The 18,676-nt window shown below is 37.3% G+C and overlaps 4 protein-coding genes across 6 annotated transcripts; all 4 read right to left on the bottom strand.

Annotated features, from left to right (window-relative positions):
- Positions 1-81: 81 nt before the first annotated feature.
- On the bottom strand, positions 82-6,132 carry LOC18597377 (myb-like HTH transcriptional regulator family protein). Its single transcript, XM_018123093.2, has 8 exons — positions 6,019-6,132; positions 5,900-5,954; positions 3,645-3,875; positions 2,909-2,985; positions 2,705-2,747; positions 2,465-2,522; positions 1,229-1,298; positions 82-891 (listed from the first exon to the last, which is right to left on the bottom strand). The coding sequence occupies exons 3-8, from the start codon at positions 3,862-3,864 to the stop codon at positions 346-348; spliced, it is 1,014 nt and encodes a 337-aa protein (XP_017978582.1). The 5' UTR covers positions 3,865-3,875; positions 5,900-5,954; positions 6,019-6,132; the 3' UTR covers positions 82-345.
- Positions 6,133-6,888: 756 nt separating this feature from the next.
- Positions 6,889-9,867, bottom strand: LOC18597376 (protein PHR1-LIKE 2-like). 2 transcript variants are annotated; one of them, XM_007026375.3, is made up of 6 exons: positions 9,540-9,867; positions 8,591-8,697; positions 8,419-8,473; positions 8,062-8,140; positions 7,886-7,955; positions 6,889-7,595 (listed from the first exon to the last, which is right to left on the bottom strand). In XM_007026375.3, exons 1-6 carry the CDS (start codon positions 9,739-9,741, stop codon positions 7,164-7,166), a joined length of 945 nt encoding a protein of 314 aa, XP_007026437.1. In that variant the 5' UTR covers positions 9,742-9,867; the 3' UTR covers positions 6,889-7,163. The 2 variants fall into 2 exon arrangements, with proteins under 2 accessions (XP_007026437.1, XP_007026436.1); XM_007026374.3 differs by having other exon boundaries at positions 8,591-8,667; positions 9,540-9,865.
- LOC18597375 (E3 ubiquitin-protein ligase WAVH1-like) lies at positions 9,750-14,333 on the bottom strand. 2 transcript variants are annotated; one of them, XM_007026372.3, is made up of 3 exons: positions 13,936-14,333; positions 13,572-13,667; positions 9,750-12,334 (listed from the first exon to the last, which is right to left on the bottom strand). In XM_007026372.3, the coding sequence occupies exons 1-3, from the start codon at positions 14,032-14,034 to the stop codon at positions 10,937-10,939; spliced, it is 1,593 nt and encodes a 530-aa protein (XP_007026434.3). In that variant the 5' UTR covers positions 14,035-14,333; the 3' UTR covers positions 9,750-10,936. The 2 variants fall into 2 exon arrangements, with proteins under 2 accessions (XP_007026434.3, XP_007026435.3); XM_007026373.3 differs by having other exon boundaries at positions 9,750-12,331.
- A 1,760-nt stretch (positions 14,334-16,093) lies between these two features.
- LOC18597374 (pentatricopeptide repeat-containing protein At5g56310-like) lies at positions 16,094-18,638 on the bottom strand. The gene has a single exon (XM_007026371.3). The coding sequence runs from the start codon at positions 18,391-18,393 to the stop codon at positions 16,426-16,428; it is 1,968 nt and encodes a 655-aa protein (XP_007026433.3). The 5' UTR covers positions 18,394-18,638; the 3' UTR covers positions 16,094-16,425.
- Between the last annotated feature and the right edge of the window lie 38 nt (positions 18,639-18,676).

Here is an 18,676-nt window from a genome sequence, read left to right as displayed (position 1 = left end):
GTAATAGTGCCAATGGCAAAAGATCCCAATTGACAATAACCAATCCAAGCCATCAAAGTCTTGAGACCTTCAAGCAAAACATAACAGTCAAGGGATCTGATAGACATGGCAGTATACGTGAGCCAAGTCTCCAGCATTGTTCACAATAATTTCTCATTTCTAATTAAAATTCAAGTACACTATATGAAAGCTAGAAAAATCAGTATAAAGGGACAGATTTACTTGAGCCTAATTATCTCGTACATCAGACATTAACAAGTATTTTTTGACCTAATCAGAAATTTCGTCCCAGAGATACACACAGCCAAAATGTAATGGAGAACATATACCTTGTCGCACATAAAACTACAGCTCAGTTCCAGAAGCCTTCTCCAATTGATCTTCATTTCCCATCGATATCCCAGATGAAGGATCAAATTGCTCTCTCGTCATGAAAACAGAGTGAGATTGTTGGAAGGAGGAGCTTATGCTTGACTCTAATATCTGGTGTGGAAGTACCACCTCAGGTTTAGCAAATGCCGCAGCCATGCTCACCCGTTGTTTCTTCATCAACCTCTCACCCTTAGGACTCCCTGCTGGGGAACCAACGTGGCAACCTGAATCTGGGGTCAAAGGCTCATGGTGAGATGAGAAAGACTCATCAATAGAGTGGCTCTTGGCAGGGGCTCGTTCTTTGGCAGCCTTATCTTGTAGAGGAGATTCTGAAGTTGGGGCTGGAGTTGCAGGGTCAGTCTTCTTGTCAGATTCCAGGCCATTGTCACCCAATGCTGGGACCGAGGCTCCTGAGCCAGGTGCTTCTGCAAGGACTCCGCTGAGACGCTGCTGCTCCTCAATAATTTTCTTTAAATACTTCCCTTGAGCCTCTATCCGCAACTGTAGCTGTCTCTGCACCTGTTGTACATCACAGGCACAGAAATTGCAGGCTTAGTAAGAGCTCAGAATCTGTGTTTGGGGAAAACTCAAGAAGTAAACCTAACACCTGAAAATTTAAGCCGTGTCTAGCATGTTCAATGCACAGAAATTTAGCAAATTGTTCCAGTTTCACCAAGAAAACAGAAGAAAATACTGAGTCCCAATGTTGTGTCACTCCTCAATACCATGCTACTATAAACTATCTTAGATATACAATTTACTAGTCTCTTTTTATACACCACCACCACCGAGGAAGGAAAGCCAAATAATAACAGAATAACCAAATCAGTAAACAATTTGCATTGAGAAAACATGCCTCCAATTGTTCATGCAAGCGCTTTTGCACCTCCATCTGCAACTTTAGAGCTTCGGTAATTTGCATCCCACTGCAAGCAGGAAAAAAATAATTCCCTTAATTCCATGCAATTCAAGATCAGTCAATTTAAGATGCCAAGCAACTTAAAAAAAAAAATTAAGATGCCAAGTATTCATTTAAAGAAATAAAATTCCTTTCTTGAATGTGTACACAAGAACCAAGTTTCGGTGATGGATTGGGATTTTGGAATGAGATTTCAAGCTTGGGTTATGGAAAGATGATTTTGAAGAGGTTTTCATGGGAGAGTACCAACGAGCTCATAGGTCGGGAAAAGAAACGAAATAGAGAAGACAGAGAAAGAAATGGTGTAGAAAGACAAAGGGACTGGGTTGGTGCTGATGATGGAGCGAGAGCTCTACGTCTCTAACCCCAGATATGTGGCTTTTTCCTTTTTCAACTTCCATTTCCCTTCAAAATTTAATTGATTCTTAACTTTTATCTATTATTTCTAAAACTTCAAATTTTATTTATTTGATAACTAATTGCCGTGTCATCTACTTCTTTGCATGTGTATGCCATGTCATCCAATTTGTCCACAGGAATGCCAACATAGTGAGTTAACAAAGCCATTAGCCATGTCAGCATTTTTTTCCATTCAAATTTGGCTCATTTGACACTATCATAAGATGAGAGCTCAATTGACATCAATAAAAAAGAGTAGGGTTAAGTGAGAATTTTGGTCTAGTTCGAGGACTTATTTAATCATTATGCCTTTTATTAGTTATTAATAAAAATCAATTCAAGTAGCTAGAAATATTATATTACAACTAAAATTTACTTTCAGTGTTCATCATTAATAGTCAAGTAGGGATAACAGGCAACCTAAAAGCACTACACAAACCCGAGATCATTTTGCATTAACTGTTTATAGAGTACCCAAACCCTATTTAATTAGGTCAGACCGTGTCCCGTGCCCGGATGACAGTATCCTTTTGTCATCCCTAACTGATAATTAGTAACTTTCATATGATTGACAGCTTCCAGCACTTTTATCATTTTTCCAGCACACCTTATGGTTTTCTTATGCATGTAAATAGAAACTCTTCCATCTTACAGTTCAAAGACATGTTGAAACCGACAATAACTATTCCAACAATAGGTGACAATATATGAAAAAGGATATTTTCGAAAAAGTAAAACAAAAAAACAAACTGAAAAAGCTACAGCTTCACTTACGAGGAACCATCCAAATTAGAAAGCATATCCCCAGTTTCTTTCTTGTCAGCTTTTTTACCTTCATTAACAAATAGAAGAAACAAGTTATACTAGGAAGAAAATTTTTGTACAAGTTATAATGAACTTGAAAATTTCTATGCAATGTGAAGAACGAACTTCATGGGTCAAGAACAATTTAACAAAACCATTTTATGTCTACACTAAAAAAAAAAAAAAAAAAAGAGAACAAATAAAACCTACCATCAGATGAAGAATCAGGGAGATATTTCGCAAGTCGATATTTCTGGATACATCACAAAAGTAGAGTCAACAAAAGCCATAGATGATAATGAGTAATGCTACACTAACCACTCAACACAAGCCTCACTCCCCCTGGGGCAACTCCCGAACCAATGTACATAGATAAGTACAGTTCTACATTAGGTTGAAAAAAGAATAATATACCTGTAAATGGCTTTTGACATGGTATATTGTCAAACCTTGTACACCCATGACCCTGAGAACTCCTTTTGGTGTAGCACCTGAGAGGGGGGAAAAAGAAACTTGTTTACCATCATACACTTTTTCTATATATAAATGCGAAAATCTTAAGGTATTTATAGTTTCAGCATGACCATGTCCATTCACTAAATGTGAGCCACCACACTGCCACATGTTTTCCCATGCAATTTACCAAGAAAATCTTACATAGATAACTCTTCACCAACAGGAGATTAGATGAAAGAGAGATTCTTCAAGTTAAACAAATCTATTTAATGTTAACTTTCCAGGAACTTTAAAGCAGCAAAAGATTGGCTGGCAATAAAATTTTGAATAACCATGTAAACAATAAACATACCACAGCACCAAATGCTTTCACATAATTTCCCAAGAAAAGTTTATATAAATAATCTTGATAGAAAGGACACTAGATGAAAGAGAGAAGGCTCCAGTTATAAAATCCCTCTAACAATTGAAGTTCCCAGGAATTTAGAGGAAACATATTTCCTTATGTCTAAAATATCTTACTTCATTAATCTTATACAGAAAGCATGAATTCCTTTAGAAGAATGCAGCATGAATTCCAACCTTCAACAAACCTTTTATTCTTTGACTACTGGCCAACCTAGTCAATTATATGCACAAACAAATTCAGGCTAAAAATTAAATATTAGCTAGGTAGATATTCGACAAGACTCACGATCTGGCCCACCAAGTTGAGCTACAGCATCAACAAAACGTTCATGAAGCTCATGTGTCCAGCGTAATCGTTGCTTTGATGCAAGATTAGGGTTGTTGGTGAGGCTGTTCCCTCCACTTATGGGGTCCATTTGGCTAGCTCCACAATCTAAATGCTGACCATGAACTATTGAGTTGTTGCGGACTAAACTTGAACCAGGAACAGTCTTTGGTTGATACATTTGTTGATCATCTACAAACAATGGGGAGTAAAGAGACTCATTAAGAGCATAATAAATGCAAACTATTGATAGATTCTACATTGATCTACAATCATAGTTAAGGAAAAAAAATAAAACACATCAAAGATGCAACTTGCACCATCCTAACAGAAAAGGAAGAAAAAGGATGAGGAAAGCAAGATTGCAAGAATTATTAGCCCCATTAGCCTACCAACATCATTCATGCTTCCTCTTCTTCTTCTCTTATTATTATTTTGGGATTTTGCTAAAGACTGCCCTAAAGACACTTCTTAAGGTTGCCGTTTAAAGAAATATCTTCATTAAATGCATTGAAAATCATCAAATTATCTGTCAACCACTGCAGTTAATATGAAAATAATAACAGTTGCTAGCAAAACCCTTATTATCATTCCACTTCTTATGACAATGACTGAAACCAAAGAATTCACAATTACTAAGACATTGCTACAAAGAAATGAAAAAGTAAAGCCAGAACTAGAGCAAGCTGTGAAAAGTCATAACTTTCTAATCAATCAAAATATATCCCCTAAAAAATACATAGCAGACTAAGGGAACCTTGAATTTCCCCACAATCAGAATCAATCCAAGATTGCCATTGCCATTGCCATAACACTGAGTTTTCCTTATCATACACTAATATTGCATATAATTTTCCATTTTTGCTTTTCTTGATGCAACAGAGAGTACTGCATCTCAACCCTAAAATTTCTACCCAAACTTTCTCCGACCACCAAGCTAAACCCTAATCTTAAACAAACCACTATCAGAATATATGTAATATAACCCATAAAACCCTTTAAAATTTTTCGAAGCTAGCTCTTGAAGAAATCCAGGTAGTGTAGATGTCCAGAAATGAAAATCTAAATTTCCCCATTAGCAGAAAAGGTTAGGCACAAACATCTTTCAGTCTTTCACTTATATACCTGAGTTCCAATTTATAATAATGATACACATATTGGAAGGCTTAACATGTACAATTTTTGTCCAGGGCAAATCAGCATTTATAACAGCAATTAAACAAAGATATGGTAAAGATAATTGAATATTTGGAAATTTCAGTATAAATCAAGCAAAAGCAGTAAAGAAAGAAAAACCTTTTGTGTTTCTTTGGTTGGTGGGGGGGGGGGGGGGGGGGGGGGTGTGCATTCTTTAAGTTTGAAAAATAGGAACTTTAGGTTTGGGCTGCATGTAGAAGCAAGGAATTTTGAAAAACCCAAATCCTTGCAAAACTTCATCTCGAAATATGTAGAATAGGATTTAAAAGATGTTAAAATTTTTCCCACTATCATAGTATTTACCCTCTGAGTAAAATGAATATTAAAAAAAGGAAAGAATGATCAAGATAAAAGTGGGCAGAAGGATAAACTGGAGTGCGTAGGTTGTACAAATAGAAAGGGGATGTGGCGGTGATTGATATTGAACGCATACAACACATAACTGAAATGAGAAATGAGAATATGAATACAAGTGAAGAAAAGAGAGGATGTGGATTTGCGGTTGATCAAAGGCATTTGGAGTTGGGAGCAGGTTGTCCAAATATGTGTGATGCAATCGTCTATCATTTATTAACAACAAATTACAGGCTAAATAAACAAAATTCCTAATTCTATTCTATCACACCGCATCTCTAAACCAATTGGGAGTGTACCAAATGGAAAGCCCAAATACGAGGAAGAATTATTGTTCTATATATGTAATACAAGTTGGTTTTCTTTTTCTTCGATAAAAAAAAAAAAGATAGAAAAAAATAGTGCAGCGATTATGATATCTGAAATTAGAAATATTAGTTAGGATTAAGTGTGTGTGGAAAGAAACAGGAATCGAAAACATTGGCCGAACAATTTTAAAAAAAAAAATTATAAAGAAAAGAAAATCGATACTCAAATAGAAGGCAAAGCCAGAAGAAGCTAAGAAGAGGAAGTAAAACCAAAATTTGAAAGAGGAAAAAGGAAATGAAATTTGGAGAAGAAGTAGCAGCTAAAGTGGAAAGAGGAGAGGGCCGAGCAGAGCGTACCAGAAGAAGAAGCAGATCTAGGAGCAACCCATCCCTTCAAATTTCGCCCCTCACTCTGCAACGTAACTAGAATTTAAATTTTACTCGTATTTTTGACAAGGATGAGAAAAGTAATCTACCAGTGTTTGGAGGCCAAAATCAAAGGGAAAGAAAAAGTCCAAAGAGGCAGAGCAGACGCAGAGACACACCCACCACCCCCACAGGCCAGGCCACAACCACGATTTTTGCTGTCCTTTTATTTATGTAAGTACTACCGTATCTTCGTATGTATGTAAGTAACCCGATAACCGTAATAATTTTAGTATCTCTGTACTTCACTTTTTCTTTACGTCTTTCTACATTTTATTTATACCATTATATTTTTTTGTGCAATTTTGGGATTATTATTATTATTATTATTCTTTCAAGTTTCACACAAAAGAATTAAAGTCATTCATTTATTTTATTTATTTACTTTCTTATTGCTGAATGCATACACATAAACAGAGGTAACGTGAAAACTCAGGGTCAGCAAAATTAAGGGATACTCGTCTTTATTTTATTGTCTGCTTAGTGGTCTAATGAAAATCATAATCTCTTATCTTTAATACCAGATTATACATATGTCAAAAACATACAAAGTAAGTATTATATATATAATGAAATAGAAGATTGACATGTAGCGACCGGCCTCGGACGGAATCTACCCAGTTATATTCCGTCCGGCAATTTCTGTCCCTTTCGTCTTTGATTGTTACGTGATTGAAAGAGGATGTCAATTTTTTATATGGCTTTTGGATTTTCTCCGCCCCCACCTTGTATAATTGATAATTTGATCATCACCGTTCACCAGCATAACTTTGTCCAACAAAAGCCAAAATCCATTTGCTACCCTACCATCTCGTTATCCCCAACGTCCTTTGTTCTGCTTCCCTCTATCCTTTGGCAATCATGTTCAATCAAAATTTTCTCTTTTGTCCTACACAAATTGCCTGTAACAACACAGCAAGTTCAGATTTAAAGCCTAAAATTCCAACGGCATTCTAAGTTTGGACTTCAGTGATCACATGGATTTCCAATCACAGCCGCACAAGTTTATATGTTTAAGACACTAAATGTATGATATTTAGAGCATAAGCAACTTGGATTTACAATTTTGAGACTACTTGTTCCATTCTCAAAACTTGGATTTCCTGCCAACTCCACGGACATGAATAGATCAGCATTTTTACACTTGAGACTGTAATAGCTTGAGCATACAGAAGAATATCACTCATTTCCATCTCTACATGCCATATCCAGTTAGTCCATGGGGATTAACCTTGGCATCACCCCAGATCAGAGATCCTGTTGTTGAGTCCAAGTTCAGCATCTTTTTCTTCCCTTCAACAGCAGATCCTTCCATTGTCAATCCTCCTGGACTCTCATGTGAAGTTAGGCAGCTTTCAGTGGAACAATCAGCCCTCTGGGAATGCAGACCGGATGGCATTTCTTCATCTTGGCCACATGCATTGACCACCTCAGCAGACTGAGAGGAGTAAAATCCAAGTGGGTCAACACAATAATTTCTTGGCACCTTACTACTAAATCCTAGGTTCTCTGTTTCAGTATCTGCACCACCTCCAATAAAATGATCAGCAAGCATCTTACAAGCCCTCTCAAGCATGGCCATATATCTTCGTTCTGCATCCTGGCGAATCTGCAAGTGCTTTTCGGCCTATACAAGACAATATAATAAGATTAGCTAGCTTCAGAATGGAATTTACACTCTGATTTGGAGGGTTCTTTCCAAAATGTAGAGTAGGGCTTTTCGCACTATCAACCCATTGCTTTGTTCAAAGCATAATAAGCCTCACAACAAGTTTCTCCAAGACATCAGTCACAAGCTCAGAGATGAATGTAGAATTGCATGAAAACCCAGAAACATCCTAGAGGTACTACCCACTTTATATCACTTCATAGCCACATCCACAAAAGAGAAAAGTACTACGGAAGGGGAAAAATTACCTCAACTTGCAAATGTAATTTACTCTGCACTTCCATCTGTGCCCTTAATGCCTCCTTCACCTCATAACCCCTGCATATAAAATTCATTTCCCCTCAGAACTAAGCATAAGATTTGAACCTAGCAGTGAACCTGAAGGAAGACCCCTAATTTTCAGACAAAAGATGAAATTTCTCACTCATTCATGTCAGAACTTGGCAAACTTGGGGTAGAATTATTGGTTCCAGGGCTTTCTAAAAGGTATGAAGCAGACATCCCTTCATGAAAATTGGAAAAGAAACTTCAGTCTGAAATTCTAAATACTTACCACATGATTACCTTATAAATTATTATCCAAATACACATACACCTAGTTTAAATCAGTCACCAAAGAATAATTTTAGTTCACTTGTAAATCAAAGAAAGAGTGGCAGAAATTAAATTAATTTGGTGAAAGAAACTTCAAATGTAGATTCAATTTAGCCAAATTCATCTATAGTAGCATATATGTGTTTCAGATTATATACTAAAGAAAAAGAGTTGGAGCAGAACCTACCATCTTTTGGTCCCTCACCCATATCCTTCCCTGATTGCTTACCTAGCCTGTATTTCTGTAACACGGTGAAAATACCACAGGACAAGGTGTCCATGAGAGAATAAGCTTCAAAACAGATCTCCAAGTTTATTAATTTTTTGACAAGGTAAAGGTTGACAAGAATGAAGAAAACCTGGAGGTGACTCTTTAAATGGAAAAGAGTTAGTCCTTTCACATTCATTGTCCGCATGATGGCCTTTGGTGTAGCTTCTGCAGTTGTCACCCATAAACAAAAGAAATCTAATTGCGAGATGGTGTAAATGCTCAAGTAAATTAAATCTATTGTCAGCCGTAAAAATAAATAAATAAAAGACTAAAATAAAAACATAGGCCACAGCAGATGCTCAACATTTTACCGCATAATGCATGCATAAAAATAAGATAACAAGAACAAACATAAGCCTAACAAGCATAAAGACTGACAAACACTTGGCGAGAGAAAAGCTACAGTCTTTATTCAGAAAACGATAGGGAATTGGGATTTGAATAGCTGAAACACTCAAGAAAATTATAGATGCAGAAGGTAAGCCTGCTTATGACACACCTAAAACCCCACGCAAGTACAACATAACGAAGGACAAATACCAGTTATCATCTGCTGAGTATGGAAGAAAGCAGTTTATTATCTAAATTGAAGTAGTACATAGCAGACTACATTGGGTTTTTCTACTGAAGCACATTATATATAATAGTGGTGGCTGTTGTTAGGCGCGAAATCATGTTGATGCTTTGGTGCTATATGACAAAACAAGAAACGAAGCATAGGGTAGAGCATGTAGCAAAGTTAAATTCAGAGTCTCGTTGGTATCCCAGAAAGGTGATAAGGAAATACTTTGGAAAAGGTGAGCAGGTAACAGGATAGTAAACATAATTGAAGTGGGTAGGTTTCGGAAAGAAAAAATAAAGCAAAGAAATAAAAAAGGTGCAAAATATAAAATTGGAAGCAGAAAGAAATATACTTAAGCAAAGTGAGAAAAAATAAAAAAAAATTTGGGAAAACCTAAAAACCCAGACGGAAATAGTATAACATTTTTTATAAAAAAAAAAAAGAAAAGAAATAAAAGGGGGATGGAAAATCCTACTATTGGGGCCGCCAAGTTGAGTGACGGCATCGACGAATCGATCGTGGAGGTCCGCAGTCCAACGGAGGCGAGGCTTGGGATCAGAAGTCAAGACGAGGCAAGGCTCTGCTAGAGCTCCTTTGTGATTGAGATTTTGAAGCATCTCTTCCTGATGATGAGGATGATGAAGATGAGCTTGGAGCCTCGGATGATACATATCCATTCTCTTCCTTGTTCTTTTCACTCTAATAAGTATGACATCCCTAATCCCTAATCCCTATTCCCCCACCAAATCCACCGAAGAAGAAACTAGTTTGCCCCCTGCTGCGCCCACTGCCGAGTGTAAGTTAAACAAAGGAGATGGTTAAAAACAAGCCCACCCCACCCCAACCCGCCCCGCTGGCTGCTGCTCCCCACGCCCTTTTTTACTTGTATACTTTGGGCATTTATTAAATGTTGAAAAATAGAAATTTGCAGGGGTGAATTTATTCCACATTCTTACAATTCAAACAATTAATAGTTAATTTACAATTACAATACTAATACAACATCTTTGCCTTATGATTGTAGGGGTAATGTAATGGTCCACTTTGTTAATGTTTGAGTTACAATTATGGGATTTCAAATCCCTCTTCAATTGCTAATTTATGACACAAACCTACCTTCCTCTAGTTTCAAACTCCCTTCAAATGCTTTCCAAATATACTACTTGCTCCTTTCAGTTATTCAAATACTTATCTTACTCCTTTTTTTGTCTCATTAATCACTTACAACTAAAAACCCAAACCAGGTTACAAATTTGAACAAGGAAAAAGAGATGCCTTCCACTCATTACATCATAAATTGCAATACCATAATTAGATCAGACACCATCCATTCATTAAAAGCCATTAACATTGTCCCCTTCAAATAACCAATAGCCAAACAAGTCATATAAAACAAAATTCCATAACCAAAGGAATAAGCTTGATCAAAATTATAAAGCAGATGTTAGTGTTATGAAAGAAGCATGATTTTGATAGGAAGAATCTGAATCAACTCTACTCATGCAAATGATAAGTGAATAGATGGTAGTTGAACTATTCATATGATTGAAACAATTCCACTCTTGGTTTATGCCTAACCAATGATCAATTGACTCAATAAACAACGAACATGTGGTATTGCAAATTGCAATTCATATATGGCTCACAGCTTCAAGAATGGCATCGTGAATCAGATTCTATCTATAGGAGCAAAAAATTTAGATTATATATATTTTTTAAATCTTAGATTTGGATTTATAAACATCTTTTGCACTGAGCATTAGCTGTTTGATTGAACGATCAGGAGATCAGAAGTCCTACATGACTAAAATCCCCGAGGAAATGAATGAAATATCCATATCTACGGTAGGATTTAGGTTGGTTGATCCAGATTCAGAACCTGTAGCCATGCAAATGCTTAGCCCATCTTCTAGCCATGTAAGGATCATGGTAATCCCAACCCTCAACACTGCTGGTCCTTCCACCAACAATGCTGATAGCAGTGTCTCTGTCGCCATCATCTGTTTCCCTTTTATCCTCTATACTCACCATCGTTTCCCCTGTTTTGATGCATTCATCATTTCCTCCCTCAACATAGCTATACCCCACAGACACATGTACACACTCGCCCAAGTCCAACAAAACCCTTCTCTCTTCACCCCCTCTTAGATCCCCAAGCCTAATGATCTTAGCTTCCTCCCCAATTCTCAATTGAATGTCTCTAATCACACCTCCCAACAACTGTCTTAGAAACTCTTCAAATTCATGCATGACAAAGCCATTAGAGGTGCCAAAGCCAAATCCCACATGAAACCGATGTATTGGAATAGGCAATTGCAAGCTCATTGCATGGTATGATCTTGTTGGGCTATCAGACAAGTGCAAGATGCAGGACTGCGGATTCTTATGTGCACGATCTTCAAGTATCTTTATCCCTTTCTTAAGCCCTTCAATTGGATCAGCTTGCCCCATGTAGAAAAGACGATCAATGACTTGTAACGCTGATCGCTTCCCATAGGATGTCATGCGCCTGAGAGGGAAGACGCGCGCTGCAGCAGATGAGTATGTCACAATGGCCAAACGATCAATTGGTCGGAGGGAGAATACCACTAATGCCATGGATTGTTTTAGAAGCCTCAAGTGTGGCCCATTGGGGCTTGCAACCAGTACCATGTCTGTAGCTCGTGGATGTGTCAATTTTATGCAGAGATAGGCAGGTCTCCTATTTGAGGAGGAGCACATGTAGGAAGGTGTTTGTCTAGGTTGCAACAATAAAGATGATGATGAGGAGCTGCTGAAGTGATGATGATGGTGATGATGGTTTGAGTTGTGCCCAATGCCCGGCATTTGCAAAGAAGATGAATGTGAGCAGGACTGACGCCGAAAGCAGCAGGGGTGAGTCAAAACTGCTGGTTGTAGGGGAATCAGAGCTAAATCAAGACGGGGATGATTTTGTGTGTGGTCAGGCTCGATAGGGTCATCATCATCATAGCGTGCTGAGCGAAGGAAGGAACGTCTATGAACCCGGAAAGTGGCAATGGAGTCATCCAGGATACGGAAAACAGGGTCACTTTGGTTGCAAGAGAGGGAACATGCAGGTGGGTTTAAGTTGCGCGGTAACTGGGTCCAATGGGCACGGCAAATAGGGCAGGTGATGCTACCATGGCGAACATTGGAGGATATGCAGGAAAAGTGGAATGCATGAGAACACTGAGCTGTGAAAATAGCTTGCCCTGGGCTGCTGCCAGAGCTGTAACTTAGAACCTCCAGACATATCGCACATAAGTTCTGCTGCAATGCGTGAATAGCAGTATAAGAAAATCTGATGAATGATTAAGAAATAAATTGATTGATATTGTTATCATTCTCAAGGATCCATTGCACAGATCTAAAATGGACAATATAACTTTCTTTGGTTACCGAAGTCAAAATTACTATATAAAATCACTAGAAAGGTATAGGTAAATCTCATAGTTCAAACATCTGTAAATATTGATGATTAACAGGTCAATATTCAAATGTTCAACCTCCAATTAGAATTTTCAAATTGCAATGGTACAATAGTATACAATGATTCAAATTAATATGGAATGAAAATGCAAATATGAAAATATGAAAATAAAATATCAAGGATGTTCTGGTATGTTAACTATATTCTACTCCTAATTATCACTATAATGATTGTTTTAGGATAAGGAAGTTAATGTAGATTATGAAATAAGAGAAAATTTAATAAAAATGAAAAGAAGATGAAATCAGGTGGATGGGTGCTACTTTTATAATTTGTTTTTTGTCCAACCATGATGTCACATTTGTTGGAAGATGCAGACATCTGGGTTTTAATACAAAATTTCTGCTGAAATTTTTAGAATAGATTATAGTATTTGTAAGTGAATCGTTCTAAATTGGACAGCATGCATACGTCCAGAATAGGAATTTGTTTAGTTTTCAATTTTATTATAACCAAATAAAAAAAAATACAGTACCACATATGTCAACATGAGAGTAATTCAAAGGGAGCAGAATAGTTGAAGCTGGAAGTGTGGAGGTAGGAAATGATGTGAGGATAATGGGTTTTTGCCGGTGGTGGGGACAGCTGATTATGGATCTTTGGGTAAGGTTGAATTCACATGCTTTGTTTCTTCAATCAAGCAAACTTTTTTTTTAATACCCAGCTGTTATTGGAGCTTGAAATCTAGAGTTACAACACAATAATAAAAAAAGTTGCCTCGTGAATCCAGAGAATAAAGGAATTTATGAGAAGCGAAGGCAAGTTGGTAACTTTGCACAGCTCAAATAGCTTACTATAAACAAGAGATCTCTCATATACACCGCGGTCAATGGTGAGATGAGAGGGCATTGGATTCCAGGAGTGTATACTAGTCTACTTTTTTTTCTAGTTTCGCAAAATAACATTACAATGCCTACCCTTTTGAGCTCTTAACTCTCCTAATAGTATAGGTAATTTCCCTGGACAAGAATGAAAAAGTTTAAAGAAAAAAGAAAAGGAAATGTTGAATGTAGGTACCTTAGAAGTAAGGTCGTTATGGTTGGTGAAGGATTCTGCTTCAATTCCGGCTTCAGCTTCCGACTTCCTCTTTGGCTTTGTGGGTGACACCGACATCTGCAGATTTTTCCATTAACACGACAAAATATTAGAGCTGTCGTCCACTAAGAGATGGGAATTTTTTTCTTTTTATAAACTCAAAAGAGAAGAGCTGTGATTCAGAAACGATAGAAATTATAGTTGAAACCCAAAAAAAACGAAGTTAGAAATTCGCAGCAGACAATGTAAAGAGTAAGACTGCCATATTCCATAGAAAAGGGATCTTTAATTAATCCAACGTTCATCTGATATGGAAGATAAAATGGAGAAGGGGAGCTTAGCTTACACGAGGAGGACTATTCCTGGAGAAGGAGCCGCATGCAGCAACCATCATCTTCCTGGCTGCATTTTTGAGCTTGGAAGAAGTTCCTGATCCTACTCCCATTGCCGTCGGATAGTGAAAAAAAGGGGATAGATGGGGGAAAGAGTAAAGACAAGTCTGGCAAATCTGCGAAGATGTCCACCACTCCAAGTCCCTTTGCTGCTGCTGTTGTTGTTGAGCCTCCACTTTTGTATTTTCGTTTTTTAATTTGGCACTTAGTATTTCTATTCTTCTCTCTCCCCTCCCCTCCCCTCCCCTCCCCTGCGCTGCATGTAGAGAGTAGACCCATATATACTTGTACACGCCACACCTTCCTTTACCTTTACTTTGCTCGACGGACGACAACCCCTTTTTTTACGCGATTCAGGAATTACCCGTAATTTATTTCATTGACATACATGCATATATACATATCTGACAACTTATTTCCGTACTAGTACTAGTAATAATAATAATAGTATTTATTCTCACGTACTTTAATTGCTTAAAAATAATTATGTAATAATTGTTCATAAAATAAAAGATAATTTAATATTTTAACTACTGCATTGTTTAAATAACTAATGTAGTTTTGGTTAGTCTATTTTGGAAATTATATGTTTTACATATAAAAATTTGTGATTATTTGAAAGTCATATTAATTGAAAAATTATTTCAAAGAATGTGATTATTGGATTGGATTATAAATAATTTTTTACATGAATGAAAATAAGATAATCCAAAGAAACAAGGTAAAAAAAAAAAAAAGGTGGGGGAGCAAAGCTAATAAATGCAATAAATAGATTGTTGAATAAGTGCAGTGCAGTGCAGGGACCACTTTTCAGGCTTGTCTTTGTTAATTTGGCGTTAAAACAGTGCATATCATATCTTTTGAAAAAGTAGCAAGGAGGCCAGGGCTCGGCCCTCTTTTTGCAACTAGTATATTGGGACCATAGTAAAAAAAAAAAAAAAAAAAAAAAGGTAAAGTAAAGTAAAGTAAAGGACCGTTAGGCGTTCGATTTGAATTTGAAGTCGAGGCACAGGCAAAGGCAATTTACCAAATTAAAATCCAATATCTCATGATGGCCGGTTTCTGGTCTTTGGCCTTTAGGCTCCCTGTTGTGGGTGCCGCCAGATATGTACATATATGCTTTTCTTCTCCTTGTTGCCTTGCAGACTTTAAAACACATGGGCCCTTCCAACTACACAAAATACTAATGGGGACCCCAAAACATTTATCTTTAAACATGTGTGTATATATATATATACCTCTAAGAGCATGCTTGATCATATTTTTTTTAATTTAAAAGTTATTATAAAACTCTTATAAAAAATAATAATTTTTAAAATTAAAATAAAATTATTTAATAAATTTTTTTATAAGTTATAATTTTTGTTAAAATTATCATAGAAGGTATTTTTTTTAGAGGATAATATTGTAATTATTTTTAACAAAGGAGGATATTTTTGAAATAAAAATAAAAATTTTCTTGTATTTTTAAAAAAAGAGATGAAAAAGTTCCTCATTGGAGTTTTTTTTTTAAAATTTATTGTTTAAAAAAATTATTTTTTTAAAAAAGCTTCTCAAAAGATATGTTTGACCTGACTTTTATTTTTAAGAGATAGATAAATTAAGAAAATACTAAACCAAACATGCACTAAGTCTGACGCAATTAGTATATAATGTCCTCTGCTAATTGACACACAAAATACATATAGTATTTGATGATTTTTTTTTAATTGGAGGAAGGAAGAAACCCTATTCTTAAAGCGAGAAAATTATGCACCAACCACTGAATTAAATGTTCGGATGCATATAATATTTGATGATTATCATGTTAAGTTTTAATTTTGAGCATCCGAATAATCAAAATTCAAGACACCGATTTCCTAGAAGCCAGAAAGGGCCTTATGCATTAAAGGATATTATTGAGTTTTGACTAGGGATCTTTTCAAGCCTTGAGACATATGCCAAGGCTTTTAACCATCCTCCTCCTCTCCTTCTACCTCAAAAGAAGTAAAAAGGAAAGGTTGCTGCTGTCTGCTGTCTGCAACATCAACATCTCATCTCAGTTGCTACCTAAATGTCTTTGAACGAACCAAAACAAAAAGGCAGTCTGTTTGCTTACTTGAGGTCGGGCAATTGACCATTTCAAATCCTCTCCCATTTTTATTTCCATAAATCAAAAGATTCTTTTATACACGCTTCATCACAACATTCCTACAGTCACTAATTTTCATGTCACAATTGGTTTCACCATTTCCAAATTTGACAGCTTTTAATGTTCAATACCCATTGGGAATCACTCGTGTGCTATGTACTGACCAATTACTTCTTGCCTTCAAACCGCACAAACCACAGCAGTTATATAACTCCAACCAGTCGTGGATTTTGATGCTCATTATAACTAATTGCCGCACCAACCAAATCCCAGATGGATTCAGCAACTCTATTTTTCTTCAGTTTCTCACAAACTACGATAAAGGTATAGTTGGGTCCCCTTGAATGCAATCCACCCCGCTCGTACGAGGTGGTAGCATAACTCGTAGCATTTCATACATCTCTTCAACCTGAGGATGACATCTGTCCCCTACGAAGAATACATGATTCTTTCCTTTCACTTCTACATAACTAAACCCAGCAACTTTCTTCACTTTCCTCTCCTTCATCATCTTCCTTACTCGGGCAAACTCATTCCACTTCTCTTGCGCTGCATATACATTAGCCAAGAGAACGTAGCCACCAGAGTCAGTAGGCTCTAGCTCAATTAGCTGTTTACCAATGTGATTTGCTATTTTATCGTCCCTATGCAATCTGCATGCAGCAAGCAATGCTCCTAGAACAGCACCATCGCACTCACTTGGAGGCATTTTGTTCACAACACTCATGGCCTTCTCCACTTGTCCTGCTCGACCAAGGATGTCCACAAGGCAAGAATAGTGCTCAGCCCTGGGTTGTAAACCATACATGTGACTCATTGAATCAAATAGCCTTTGACCTTTCTCTACAAAACCAGCATGGCTACAAGCTGACAAGACTCCTACAAAAGTGATCTCATCCGGCTTGGCACCTGATGTTAGCATGGCTGCAAAAACATGTAATGCATGCTTACCATATCCATGGTGTGAATATGCTAATATCATGGCAGTCCATGACACAAGATCCTTAGCCTTTAGACCTTGAAAAGCAAGCCTAGCTGAATTGAGATCCCCAATTCTTGAATATGCTGAAAGAAGAGTTTTAGTGAGTGAAATGCCATGCTCAAAGTCAAACCCCAAACGAAAAACAAGAGCATGAGCTTGCCCGACCTCTAAAATGCTATTGCAGGAGGTCAACACGCTAGTGATTGTAGTCTCATTAGGCCTGAAGCCAGAACGAAGCATGAGGATCAGGAGGCTGAAAGCTTCACCTTGAGCTCCATTTCTTGAATATCCATCAATCATGACATTCCAAGCAACAATGTTCTTATTAGGCATCGAGTAGAAAAGCTCACTAGCTTTAGGCATGTCCCCTTGATCAACGTATGCGGTTATCATGGCATTCCATGCGGCTATGTCTTTGCTTACTGGCATCTGATCAAAATATTCCCTAGCCTGTTTTGTCATCCCGTTTCTTGCCAAACCCGAAACCATACTTGTCCAAGAAATCAGGTTTTTGTGAGGCAAAGAATCAAATAATTGAATAGCCAAGCAGACTCTGCTAACCTTTAGACAGGCAGAAATCATGATATTCCAGGCATACAGATTCCTTTGAGGCATCTGGTAGAAAAGCCTAATTGCATCATCAATCCGGCCATTGTCAACATAAGACTTGAGCATAGCTGTCCAGGCAACAATGTTTTTGTCAGGCATTCGGTCAAAAACATGGCGAGCTTCATCAATTAAACCGTTATGTGCATAACCCAAAACTACCGTTGTCCAAGACACCACATTTTTCACAGACATAGGCATTTGCTCAAAAAGGAGACGACCCTCTGCAACTTGCCCTACTGCAAAATACCCAGAAATCAAACTAGTCCAGGAGAAGACATTTCTGTCAACCATATCATCAAAAAGTTTACGAGCTTCGGGTAGACGACCGGCTTTCACGTAGCCGTGGATCATTGCGGATTCAGCAACAATGTTTCTATGGGTACGGGGCATGGAGGTAAACAGCGCCTCGGCTTTGGGAAGATGATTATTTTTCAAATAAACAGTGATCATGGAAGCATAAGAGGCGGCGTCCCTATGACTTTGAAGCATTTCATCGAAAAGTTGCTTTGCTGCTTTGACTTTGCCACGGCGACCAAAGTCGTTAATCCGCATATTACACTCGCGTGTATATGAAGCAGGTTTTGTTACAAAGATGTCAGTATGATGTCTGATTGGGTGAGCAGAAAATAAGAAATTGAAATGAGCAAAACGTCTGATTAAGGCGGGGAGCTTGGAAAGATGGCCGCTCATAATGGCGTAGATGACCAACCAGTTAACTAGCAGTGCTGTAGTAGCAGTATTTTACTAATGAATTAGATTAAAGATTGCGAGCATTACCAGAGAAACTGGAGCGGATTGGTTTGGATTCAAAGGCTCAGCCTTTGGCATCCTAATCTTATTACTAATATATACATGCTCGCCAATGTCCTTACCTGAACATTAATACCTTTGGTTTTTGATGAAAACAAATCGGATTTCCATGCACCAAGTCCAAGATTATGGTAAACATTAACGTTGTAAAGGAATCTCGATT

Source organism: Theobroma cacao, chromosome 6, assembly GCF_053813885.1.
Source record: "Theobroma cacao isolate CCN51 chromosome 6, ASM5381388v1, whole genome shotgun sequence".
In the NCBI taxonomy this organism is placed as follows: Eukaryota; Viridiplantae; Streptophyta; class Magnoliopsida; order Malvales; family Malvaceae; genus Theobroma; species Theobroma cacao.
The sequence above is the reverse complement of the archived record's forward strand: the minus strand, read 5'-3'. Positions and strand labels throughout refer to the sequence as shown.